Here is a 13,467-nt window from a genome sequence, read left to right on the forward strand (position 1 = left end):
TTACAATTTGACTTTGCTAAAATGAAAAAATAACAGTTGTTAGAATATTAATAAGATTTCTATTTAAATGTTTCATTTTTATAAGGAAAAAAGTAACCTGCAATTTATTGTACAATTTCTTCTAAGTATGACAAAACCTTGTGGTCATATATGTTTATTTGGCAATTGGCAAGGCACAGAATAGAAGTAGTACCATTTAGCTTTTGGGGCACAGATTCCTGGAATAATATTTGGTACCATTTGAAGACACCTTCAGCTGTCAAAAAATCAAAAAATATAGCAAAAAAAAAATTACCTCAATAGCAAATTAAATACAGGGAGATAATTTTTTTATTGTAGTTACTATTTTGACCAAACTTATGTTTTTCAAAAATTAGTGGTAAGTAGATATTGCAGACTAAAGTGGGCTGTACACGTTGCAACATCGCTAGCAATGTCACGAGCGATAGCAACCGCCCACGTCGGTGGTGTGTCACGGGGTGATTGCTGCGGTAGCAAACAATATTGCTACAGCAGCGTCACATGCACTTACCTGTTCACCGACGTCGCTGTGCCCGCCGAACAATCTCTCCTTTAAGGGGGAGGTTTGTTTGGCATCACAGCGACGTCACTAAGAAGCCACCCAATAGAAGCGGAGGGGCGGAGATGAGCGGCCGGAATATCCCGCCCAACCTCCTTCCTTCCTCATTGCCAGTGGCCGCAGGTCCGATGTTGTTCCTCATTCCTATGGTGTCACAGATAGCGATGTGTGCTACCGCAGGAACGACAAACAGCCTGCATTCCAAAAGAGGAACGATTTTTTGAAAATGAACCACGTGTACACACAAACGATTTGACACTTTTTTTGCAATCGTTACTGATCGCAAAAAGGTGTCACACACTGCGATGTCGCTAACGAGGCCGGATGTGGGTCATCAACACCGTGACCCCAACGATATCTCGTTAGCGATGTCATTGTGTGTAAATGGGCCTTTAGAATTGCATATATGCCATTTAAGTGCCTAGCTTGTGCTTCTGGAGACCTAAAAACGTATTTATTCACCCACAGAGCCATATACGTGGTTATTTTTTGCAGGGAGGAAGGACGTTTCTATTAACACTTTTTTTTTCAGTATTTCTATTTGATCACTTTTTATTTGATATTTCATGTCAGTAAACAAAAAAGCAGTATGTTTTGCTTTTTATTAAATTTATTTACTTGGTCAATTGGGTTAAATAATGTGATAGCTTTATAAATCTGGCCATTCCATACATGTCGACTTCAATAAACTCTAATGAATTTTGTTTACTTTGTTTCTTTACAGAAATAAGCGATACTTGCAAAATATTTTTCACATTTTTTTTATACAATTTTACTTATTTTTTCATATTTTTACAAAAATTTGTTTTTACTTTTTTTTTTACTAGTCTTAATATTTATTATGTACTGTCACTTGTGTGATGGTCCAATAATCTGCAATGCTTATTAATATTATCAGTCTCACATGGGCAGGAGGTTTGTCAGGTCCTGCTTAAGGCAATACCTAACAGGCCACGATACCAAAACTGGGTGCCTTCTAGGACATTACTTGGCCTGTGGTGAGCATCCTGACAAAAAGGCTCCACAGATGATGGACGATGGTGACAAAGAGGGAGACACTTCCCTCAAATAAACTGATAAATACCGCTATCGCTAATGACATTGCCGGGGCAGGGCTTGAGCATTACAGCAGGGGGTCAGAAGTGACATATACCTAAAATACACTAATGAGTTTGTTGGCATTGCTTGTGAGCCGGCAAAATCCTCATGCCATACATGTAGGGCAGAGTGAGGGAACAATTTTCTGAGACCTGGAACATTTTTATTTTTCCATAGATGGAGCTTTATGATTTTAGGGATTTGTGTTATTGTAAGCTGCAGTGTTTATAAATATAATTTTGAGTACATAGGATATTTTAATCATTTTTAATTGCATTTTTAAGATGCTTCACCAGAAAAAGTCATTTTTAAGATTTCATTTTTTTGTCTATTTTTAGCTGATGAAATAATTATTTCATATTTTGCTTGGTCTTTTGCAGAGATTATAAATGTTTTATTTATTTGTTTATTTATTTTTTTCTATGTTGAAAAGCAAGATTATTTAAACTTTATTTTTATTTATTTTATTTTTTTAATTTAATTAATTTTCAATTTTTACCTCCCTGAAGAAAATAAACTTGTGATAATTTGTTCTATAGTTTGTTTTATATTGCAATTTCTTCAGCCGGCAGGCATCAAAAAAGTCTGGCTATCTATACATCAATACAACTGAAGGAAGCCAGGGAAGGAGTCTTGCGAGGATAATTTGCATATTCCCAGTGCCTTCTGGGATAAGTGAAGAGTCACCGCGAGCTCAAGGAGAACCGGGTTTTGGCCGTTACAGCCGGAAGGAAGACTTCTGAAAGCCAGGGAAGGAGTCTTGCGAGGATAATTTGCATATTCCCAGTGCCTTCTGGGATAAGTGAAGAGTCACCGCGAGCTCAAGGAGAACCGGGTTTTGGCCGTTACAGCCGGAAGGAAGACTTCTGAAAGCCAGGGAAGGAGTCTTGCGAGGATAATTTGCATATTCCCAGTGCCTTCTGGGATAAGTGAAGAGTCACCGCGAGCTCAAGGAGAACCGGGTTTTGGCCGTTACAGCCGGAAGGAAGACTTCTGAAAGCCAGGGAAGGAGTCTTGCGAGGATAATTTGCATATTCCCAGTGCCTTCTGGGATAAGTGAAGAGTCACCGCGAGCTCAAGGAGAACCGGGTTTTGGCCGTTACAGCCGGAAGGAAGACTTCTGAAAGCCAGGGAAGGAGTCTTGCGAGGATAATTTGCATATTCCCAGTGCCTTCTGGGATAAGTGAAGAGTCACCGCGAGCTCAAGGAGAACCGGGTTTTGGCCGTTACAGCCGGAAGGAAGACTTCTGAAAGCCAGGGAAGGAGTCTTGCGAGGATAATTTGCATATTCCCAGTGCCTTCTGGGATAAGTGAAGAGTCACCGCGAGCTCAAGGAGAACCGGGTTTTGGCCGTTACAGCCGGAAGGAAGACTTCTGAAAGCCAGGGAAGGAGTCTTGCGAGGATAATTTGCATATTCCCAGTGCCTTCTGGGATAAGTGAAGAGTCACCGCGAGCTCAAGGAGAACCGGGTTTTGGCCGTTACAGCCGGAAGGAAGACTTCTGAAAGCCAGGGAAGGAGTCTTGCGAGGATAATTTGCATATTCCCAGTGCCTTCTGGGATAAGTGAAGAGTCACCGCGAGCTCAAGGAGAACCGGGTTTTGGCCGTTACAGCCGGAAGGAAGACTTCTGAAAGCCAGGGAAGGAGTCTTGCGAGGATAATTTGCATATTCCCAGTGCCTTCTGGGATAAGTGAAGAGTCACCGCGAGCTCAAGGAGAACCGGGTTTTGGCCGTTACAGCCGGAAGGAAGACTTCTGAAAGCCAGGGAAGGAGTCTTGCGAGGATAATTTGCATATTCCCAGTGCCTTCTGGGATAAGTGAAGAGTCACCGCGAGCTCAAGGAGAACCGGGTTTTGGCCGTTACAGCCGGAAGGAAGACTTCTGAAAGCCAGGGAAGGAGTCTTGCGAGGATAATTTGCATATTCCCAGTGCCTTCTGGGATAAGTGAAGAGTCACCGCGAGCTCAAGGAGAACCGGGTTTTGGCCGTTACAGCCGGAAGGAAGACTTCTGAAAGCCAGGGAAGGAGTCTTGCGAGGATAATTTGCATATTCCCAGTGCCTTCTGGGATAAGTGAAGAGTCACCGCGAGCTCAAGGAGAACCGGGTTTTGGCCGTTACAGCCGGAAGGAAGACTTCTGAAAGCCAGGGAAGGAGTCTTGCGAGGATAATTTGCATATTCCCAGTGCCTTTTGGGATAAGTGAAGAGTCACCGCGAGCTCAAGGAGAACCGGGTTTTGGCCGTTACAGCCGGAAGGAAGACTTCTGAAAGCCAGGGAAGGAGTCTTGCGAGGATAATTTGCATATTCCCAGTGCCTTCTGGGATAAGTGAAGAGTCACCGCGAGCTCAAGGAGAACCGGGTTTTGGCCGTTACAGCCGGAAGGAAGACTTCTGAAAGCCAGGGAAGGAGTCTTGCGAGGATAATTTGCATATTCCCAGTGCCTTCTGGGATAAGTGAAGAGTCACCGCGAGCTCAAGGAGAACCGGGTTTTGGCCGTTACAGCCGGAAGGAAGACTTCTGAAAGCCAGGGAAGGAGTCTTGCGAGGATAATTTGCATATTCCCAGTGCCTTCTGGGATAAGTGAAGAGTCACCGCGAGCTCAAGGAGAACCGGGTTTTGGCCGTTACAGCCGGAAGGAAGACTTCTGAAAGCCAGGGAAGGAGTCTTGCGAGGATAATTTGCATATTCCCAGTGCCTTCTGGGATAAGTGAAGAGTCACCGCGAGCTCAAGGAGAACCGGGTTTTGGCCGTTACAGCCGGAAGGAAGACTTCTGAAAACCGCGCGCCTAGCGGCGCGCGAGTTTTAGCCTGTCTTCTTCATTGTGAGCGTGAGTGAGCAAAGTGTGAGCAAAAGTAAGTGTGAGTAGAATTGTTTGTATTTAGTTGTTTAATTACTTAACATTTGTTTAGTGCTATCCCCATTAGAAAATGTGCTCCACTATTGCTAATGCGATCCAGTGTACATCTTGTCTCATGTATGCAGTCCTTGAAAAGCCGTTCGAGGGTGCATACTGTTGTTCGAGATGTGAGCAAGTTGCACATTTGGAAGCCCAGATACTGGATCTAAATGAGCAGCTGGCAACTCTGAGATGCATTAGCAATATGGAAAGGAGTTTGCTGCTCACTGAGCAGCAGCTTGCTGGGTCAGATGTGGGGGAGGATCGTAGTAGGGAGCGGCAGGACGGTGAGGTAGGTAGCTGGGTGACAGTTAGAAAGGGGGGTAAAGGGAAAAGTGCTAGGAAGGCTAGTCCTGAACTGACACACCCCAATAGGTTTGCAAACTTGGCAGATGAGGGGGATGTCATTACAGGGGTAGCATTGCTGCAGCAAGGCATGACCTCTGAACGCCAGAGGAGTGTCTGCTCCAGTAAGGGGGGGAATAGGAGTGCAGGGCAGGCAAGACAGGTACTGGTAGTGGGGGACTCAATTATTAGGGGGACAGATAGGGCAATCTGTCACAAAGACAGGGATCGCCGAACAGTGTGTTGTCTTCCTGGCGCTCGAGTTCGGCACATCGCTGATCGGGTTGACAGATTACTGGGAGGGGCTGGGGAGGACCCAGCGGTCATTGTACACATTGGCACAAATGACAAAGTTAGAGGTAGGTGGAAGGTCCTTAAAGATGATTTCAGGGAATTAGGTTGTAAGCTTAAAGCATGGACCTCAAAGGTGGTATTTTCGGAAATACTACCTGTGCCACGAGCCACACTAGAGAGGCAAAGGGAGATCAGGGAGGTTAACAGGTGGCTCAGGAATTGGTGTAGGAAAGAGGGTTTTGGGTTCCTGGAGAATTGGGCCGACTTTTCAGTTGGCTACAGATTCTATGCTAGGGATGGGCTGCATCTTAATGGGGAAGGTGCAGCTCTGCTGGGGCAGAAAATGGCTAGAAGGTTGGAGGAGTGTTTAAACTAGGAATGGGGGGCGAGGGTATTCACTTTATAGAAGGGGAATGTAGTGCAGATAGTGACCAGGGCACAAGTAATGAAATTGGGGGTGGTACGGGGGGAAGGGTTAGGACAGTTAATACAGTAAGCAGGAATACAGGTACAGAGTCATACGTAACGTGCATGTACACTAATGCCCGAAGCCTCACAAATAAGGTGGAGGAATTAGAATTAATATTGTTGGAAGAAAATTATGATATAGTGGGGATATCAGAGACATGGCTGGATGAGAGCTATGACTGGGCTGTTAATTTACAGGGTTATAGCCTATTCAGGAATGACCGTACAAATAAGCGAGGGGGAGGTGTGTGTCTATATGTAAAATCATCCTTAAAACCCATCCTGCGTGACAACATATGTGAGGGTACTGAGAATGTAGAGTCCCTATGGGTGGAGATAAGGGGGGGGAGAATGAATAATAAAATACTGATAGGGGTGTGTTATAAGACGCCGAATATTATGGAAGAGGTAGAGAATCTCCTCATAAAGCAAATTGATAAAGCAGCGAGTCTCGGAGAGGTAATTATTATGGGGGACTTTAACTATCCTGATATAAATTGGGGAACAGAAACTTGCAGTTCCAGCAAAGGAAATAGATTTTTGATAACAATGAAAGATAATTACCTTTCACAAATGGTACAGGACCCCACAAGAGGGGGAGCACTACTAGACCTTGTACTAACCAATAGGCCAGACCGCATATCAAATATACAAGTTGGGGGTTACTTGGGGAATAGTGATCACAAAATAATAAGTTTTCATGTATTCTTTAGTAAGATGTCTAGTAGAGGGGCTACAAGGACACTAAACTTCAGGAAAGCAAATTTTAAACGGTTGAGAGATGATCTTAGTGCAATAAACTGGGATGATGTACTAAGTAATAAAAGTACACAAAGCAAATGGGAGACTTTTATGAGCATCCTGAATAGGGCTTGTGCAGAAAATATACCCTATGGGAACAAACATGCTAGAAATAGGAGGAAACCCCTATGGCTAAATAGAGCTGTAAGGGAAGCAATAAAAGAAAAACAGAAAGCCTTAAAAGAATTAAAGAGGGTAGGTAGTGATGAGGCATTATATAATTATAGAAAATTAAATAAAATATGTAAAAAGCAAATTAAGTTAGCTAAGTTTGAGACAGAGAGACTCATTGCGAGAGAAAGTAAAAATAATCCTAAAATATTCTTTAACTACATAAACAGTAAAAAACTGAAAAGCGATAGTGTTGGCCCCCTTAAAAATAGTCTTGGTGAAATGGTGGAAGGGGATGAGGGTAAAGCCAACCTGCTGAATGACTTTTTTTCTACGGTTTTTATACAAGAAAATGCCATGGCAGATGACATGACCAGTGATACCATAAATTCACACTTGAATATTACCTGCTTAACCCAGCAGGAAGTACGCCGCCGCCTCGAAATCACTAAGGTTGACAAATCTCCGGGCCCGGATGGCATACACCCCAGAGTACTACAGGAATTGAGTTCTGTGATAGATAGACCATTATTTTTAATCTTCTCAGATTCCTTAATAACAGGGTCGGTACCGCAGGACTGGCGCATAGCAAATGTGGTGCCAATATTCAAAAAGGGGACAAAAACTGAGCCGGGAAATTATAGGCCAGTAAGTTTAACCTCTACGGTTGGTAAAATCCTTGAGGGTTTCTTGAGAGATGCTATATTGGAGTATCTCAAGAAAAATAACCTTATGACAGAGTATCAACATGGGTTTATGAGGGATCGATCCTGTCAAACTAATTTGATCAGCTTCTATGAAGAGGTAAGTTCAAGTCTGGACCAGGGAAATGCAGTGGATGTTGTGTATATGGACTTTTCAAAAGCTTTTGATACGGTGCCACACAAAAGGTTGGTACATAAAATGAGAATAATGGGGATAGGGGAAAATATGTGTAACTGGGTTAAAAACTGGCTATGTGATAGGAAACAAAGGGTGGTTATTAATGGTACGTACTCGGACTGGGTCTCAGTTCATAGTGGGGTACCACAGGGGTCAGTATTGGGCCCACTTCTTTTCAACATATTTATAAATGACCTTGTTGGGGGCATGCGGAGTAGAATTTCAATATTTGCAGATGATACTAAACTCTGCAGGGTAATCAATACAGAGGAGGATAATTTTATATTACAGGGAGATTTATGTAAATTGGAGGATTGGGCTGAGAAGTGGCAATTGAAGTTTAATGTAGATAAATGTAAGGTCATGCACTTGGGTAGAGGAAATAACATTTATGATTATGTACTTAATCGTAGAACACTGGGTAAAACAGACACAGAAAAAGACTTGGGTGTATTGGTGGATGGTAAACTTCACTTTAGTGGACAGTGTCAGGCAGCTGCTGCCAGGGCTAATAAAATAATGGGATGTATTAAAAGAGGTATAAGTGTTCATGAAAAAAATATAGTTCTACCTCTGTACAAGTCACTAGTGCGACCGCACGTAGAATACTGTGTACAATTCTGGTCACCGATATATAAGAAGGACATAGCTGAACTGGAGAGGGTGCAGAGAAGAGCCACCAAGATTATTAGAGGAATGGGTGGGCTGCAATACCAAGACAGGTTATTAAACTTGGGGTTATTTAGTTTGGAAAAACGAAGGCTTAGGGGGGATCTAATCACAATGTATAAATATATGAGGGGACAGTACAGAGACCTTTCCAAAGATCTTTTTACACCAAGGCCTGCGACTGGAACACGGGGGCATCCACTACGTCTTGAGGAAAGAAGGTTTAATCATAATCACAGACGAGGATTCTTTACTGTACGAGCAGTGAGACTATGGAACTCTCTGCCACATGATGTTGTAATGAGTGATTCACTACTAACATTTAAGCAGAGCCTGGACGCCTTTCTTGAAAAATGTAATATTACCAGTTATGTATATTAGATTTTATGACAGGGTATTGATCCAGGGAACTAGTCTGATTGCCGGATGTGGAGTCAGGAAGGAAATTTTTTCCCCATTGGAACTTGTTTGCCACATTGGGGTTTTTTTGCCTTCCTCTGGATCAACATGTTAGCCTACAGGTTGAACTAGATGGACTTAGAGTCTCCCTTCAACCTTAAAAACTATGATACTATGATACTATGATAAACATACAGTACAGTCAAAAATTTGGACACACCTTCTCATCTCTAGAACAACTGTTAAGAGGAGACTTTGTACAGCAGCCTTCATGGTAAAATAGCTGCTAGGAAACCACTGCTAAGGACAGATAACAAGCAGAAGAGACTTGTTTGGGCTAAAGAACACAAGGAATGGACATTAGACCAGTGGAAATCTGTGCTTTGGTCTGATAAATCCAAATTTGAGATCTTTGGATCCAACCACTGTGTCTTTGTAGAAAAGGTGAATGGATGGTCTCTACATGGCTGGTTTCCACCGTGAAGCATGGAGAAGGAGGTGTGATGGTGTGGGGGTGTATTTCTGCTGACACTGTTGGGGATTTATTCAAAATTGAAGGCATACACAACCGGCATGGCTACCACTGCATCTTGCAGCGGCGTGCTATTCCATCCAGTTTGCATTTAGTTGGACCATAATTTATTTTTCAAGCGAACAATGACCCCAAACACACCTCTAGGCTGTGTAAGGGCTATTTGACTAAGAAGGAGAGTGATGGGGTGCTACGACAGATGACCTGGTCTCCACAGTCACCAGACCTGAACCCAATAGAGATGGTTTGGGGTGAGCTGGACCGCAGAGTAAAGGCAAAAGGGCCAACAAGTGCTAAGCATCTCTGGGGCTAAGCATCTCTGGGAACTCCTTATAGACTGTTGGAAAACTATTTCCGTTGACTACCTCTTGAAGCTCATCAAGAGAATGCCAAGAGTGTGCAAAGCAGTAATCAAAGCAAAAGGTGGCTACTTTGAAGAACCTAGAATATAAGACATATTTTCAGTTGTTTCACAATTTTTTGTTAAGTATTTCATTCCACATGTGATAATTCATAGTTTTGATACCTTCAATGTGAATCTACAATTTTCAGAGTCCTGAAAATAAAGAAAACTCTGTGAATGAGAAGGTGTGTCCAAACCTTTGGTCTGTACTGTATATAGTTGTGCAATCCTGCACAATAGTAAATCCATTACGAACACCCAATGCAAAGTTGCATGTAAAATGCAAATCCAGAAATACACCCCTACTGTTTATAAGGGGAAAATCATGACTAAGGTTTACAGATTTGATCACCTAAATAAAATTAATATTGGAAAACTATAGAGTTATTTTTTTACAAAAACTGTAAATATACATTATTTATGTAAGGAGGAAAGCGATTCCATCAGCAATACAATAAGGGGGTCCTAATAACTAGACCACTTCTGTACAATTAGCTTACATTGCAAAAAAACGGTAAAACTTCTTAGTAAATTCTTGTAATATTGGTAAATGTCCTTTATTTTCTCTTACAGGGTTTTTTCAGAAGTAACATCACATCTATTATACTTATGGGGTTACCAGATCTTCACAACTTTAAATTTTTGTTCAGTACCCTACTTATTATTGCATACTATGGGGTCATTACTGGAAATCTCCTAATAATAGCCCTGTATTTAGTGAGTAAATCCCTCCAGTCCCCCATGTACTTCTTCATTACCCAGCTATCGTTGTGTGACATAGTGGTGACTACAGACATTGTCCCCACCCTTCTCAACACCATACTGTATGGAGAAATTACTGTGTCTTTCATTGGTTGCATCTTCCAATTTTTCTTTTTTGCTACCTCGGAGGCCATGGAATGTCTTTTACTGTCGGTGATGTCCTATGACCGCTATCTGGCCATCTGTAACCCCCTCCGTTATAACGCTATTATGACTAAGACATTTTGTGGTATATCAGTAAACATTATTTTGTGGATATCTGTTGTGATAATAAGTTCAAATTTAATTTCCATTTATAATTTACATTTCTGTGGACAAAATATTATTGACCATTTTTACTGTGATTTTTTACCTCTTGTGCAGCTCTCCTGTTCAGACACAACCATAATTGATATCCAGGGTCTTATACTGGGATTTTTAGTTGTTGCAGTTCCTTTCATAATAATTGCAATGTCCTATGTGTACATTGTCATCACCATACTGAAGATCCCATCCACCACCGGTAGACATAAAGCCTTCTCCACCTGCAGCTCCCATCTCACTGTGGTTTCCATATTTTATGGGACGTTGTTTATTGTTTATATGTTTCCAACAAAAGGACAATCCCTGGTTCTAAACAAAGTCTTATATCTGATGTACAGTGTGCTGACCCCATTTCTAAATCCTCTTATATACACTCTGAGGAATAAGGAATTTAAAGAAGCTTTCCATAAACTTAAGTTTAGTTTCTAATTTTATCTAAAATTGATCAGATAATTTCCTTATATTTTGTCGATTAGAAATTCTGGTACAGAAATATGTCAAGAACAAGATAAATATTCTTCAAAGTCAAAAGTTGATCAAATTCGAGAACCCTTCAACTGAAGATCCTAGTAACTCCTAGGGGTACTTTGCACACTACGACATCGCAGCTGCGATGTCGGTGGGGGTCCAATTAAAAGTGACGCACTTCCGGCATCGCATGCGACATCATAGTGTGTAAAGGCTCGATGATACGATTAACGAGCGCAAAAGCGTCGTAATCGTATCATCGCTGCAGCGTCGGCGTAATCCATAATTACGCTGACGCGACAGTCGGATGTTGTTCCTCGCTCCTGCGGCAGCACACATCGCTGTGTGTGAAGCCGCAGGAGCGAGGAACATCTCCTACCGGCGTCACTGCGGCTTCCGTAGAATATGCGGAAGGAAGGAGATGGGCGGGATGTTTACATCCCACTCATCTCCGCCCCTCCGCTCCGATTGGCCGCCTGGCGTGTGACGTCGCTATGACGCCGCACGACCCGCCCCCTTAACAAGGAGGCGGGTCGCCGGCCAGAGCGACGGTCGCAGGACAGGTGAGTCCATGTGAAGCTGCCGTAGCGATAATGTTCGCTACGGCAGCTATCACAAGGATATCGCTGCTGCGACGGGGGCGGGTACTATCGCGCTCAGCATCGCAGCATCGGCCTGCGATGTCGCAGCGTGCAAAGTACCACTTAAGGCTCTCATAAATGTTTGAGAGCTTTCAAGAGATTAAATACTTTCTCTTATCTTGCCTATACACTGGACTACTTAGCTTGACAGAAAACTCATGTGTTCCCTAAGGGACACTAATGGGCAAGAGCTAAACTTTGAAGAGAACAAAAGGACCTGTCCTTGAAATTCAGAATCCTACAGTACTCTGACATCATCTGTCGGGGGAGAGTCAGGAGGCCTCTCTAGACATTAAGCTGTCATCCGATCTCACAGCTTGGCCAATTTGAGTCTAACGTTCATTCCCACGGAATTTTTCTTCATTTCCACAATGATAGAGTACATAAAATTGAGTACAGCATTTAGAGACTTAAAATATAAAAAATGACATTGTGCCAAACTGTCCACCAAATTGTGATTAACTTAAATTCATGCCTTAAAGATATCACTGATTTGTGTTTCTGCTGAGATTACTTACGTTTCTAATAATCTTTACCTACTATTATGCTTATGATTCAATCATTGGAAATAGTAAAGTAGCAAAAATATTTTCTGCTTTTAAATACAATATGAAAAAGGCTAAACATTGCTCTTTGTCTGTGGTTTCTGTCCAAAGCTACGCATTCATGCCTCATGAGCTGAGGTCTTTTCAGTAATCTTTGGAGGCCCTAGAATTTGAGTTACTGATTTTAACGAGGCTCTCTTGTAGCATAGATTTGAAATGTAGACTCTGTGGTTAAACTGGGAGTCTTGACTGTGTGGGTGAACTGGGAAAACAGGCTATATAGGGGAAATTGGTTAATTGTATTGATCTGTGGGATAAGTCAGAAAATATTGACTGTGCAGTTGAACTGGGCTCTACAGGCTCTCTAAGGGCCTATTTTAAATTGTTGATCTGTGGAGAAACTATGATATCCATCTCTGTGGGGTCAAATTTAAAATGTTTACTTTCTTCATTTACTTGCTATGTAATCATAATTACTAGGGTGACAGAAGCGCTTTAAGTCATTTACCTATCCACATTTGTTTGCAGGGCAGTTGGCATGCTCTTTCCCCATTCATGTTCCTTTCGCAGCTCTCTAGACCTTTCTACAACCATTTTACAGCCCCAAACTTGGTCTCCCCATTGACTTGTATGGGGTTTCATTGCTTATTGTAAAGTTTGGTGTCAAGGTCGCTCTCCAATCCTTAGAGGGTTTTTTGCCCTTGCTTGTTCAGTTAATCCATTTATGCACAATTTCTCTCATCAGTAATTATGATCTTCATATTACTGAACTGATATTTCTGATTTTTTAGCCTTCAAGGTTTTGAATGTCTTTTGTTTTTGTCATATTATACATTGTACTGTCCTATTTATCCATAGTGGAGTTTGTATTCCTTTTTATTACTAGAAAAGCTCTCTACAGGATTCTAATAGTATATTTTAAAACATGCCCGAATTATTTCTATATATCCCCAGTTACCTGGAGATTATCCCAGGCTACAAGATTAAGATAATGCCTTGATTGAATGAATTGAACTTTCCAAAAGATGTAAGTGTTTGCATTTACCATTTGATTTTTTTTTTTAATATTAATAAAACGTAACATAATATTGTTAGGGAGTTGGTGGCTTAGGAAAAAAGGAATAACTCTAAGTGCAATCCAGAGTCCACCTAGCTATAGATGGAATATAGCTGCTAAGAGCTCAGAGAGGAACAGACAAAAACTGAAGAAAGTAAAACAGGATATTAACTAGCGCATTAGGTTCTGTGTTAAATACACATATAATAAAA

At 41.8% G+C, this 13,467-nt stretch overlaps 1 protein-coding gene across 1 annotated transcript in view; it reads left to right on the forward strand.

The window, feature by feature from the left end:
* The window catches only part of LOC142302961 (olfactory receptor 1500-like), a 52,907-nt gene extending 41,802 nt beyond the window's left edge, over positions 1–11,105 (forward strand). Inside the window, exons 3-4 of the mRNA XM_075344063.1 lie at positions 10,605–10,876; positions 11,021–11,105. Of these exons, the coding sequence (XP_075200178.1) occupies positions 10,605–10,876; positions 11,021–11,105 (357 nt within the window). The remainder of the gene's footprint in view (positions 1–10,604; positions 10,877–11,020) is intronic.
* The last annotated feature ends 2,362 nt before the right edge of the window (positions 11,106–13,467 follow it).

Source organism: Anomaloglossus baeobatrachus, chromosome 4 (assembly GCF_048569485.1).
Source record: "Anomaloglossus baeobatrachus isolate aAnoBae1 chromosome 4, aAnoBae1.hap1, whole genome shotgun sequence".
Taxonomy (NCBI): Eukaryota; Metazoa; Chordata; class Amphibia; order Anura; family Aromobatidae; genus Anomaloglossus; species Anomaloglossus baeobatrachus.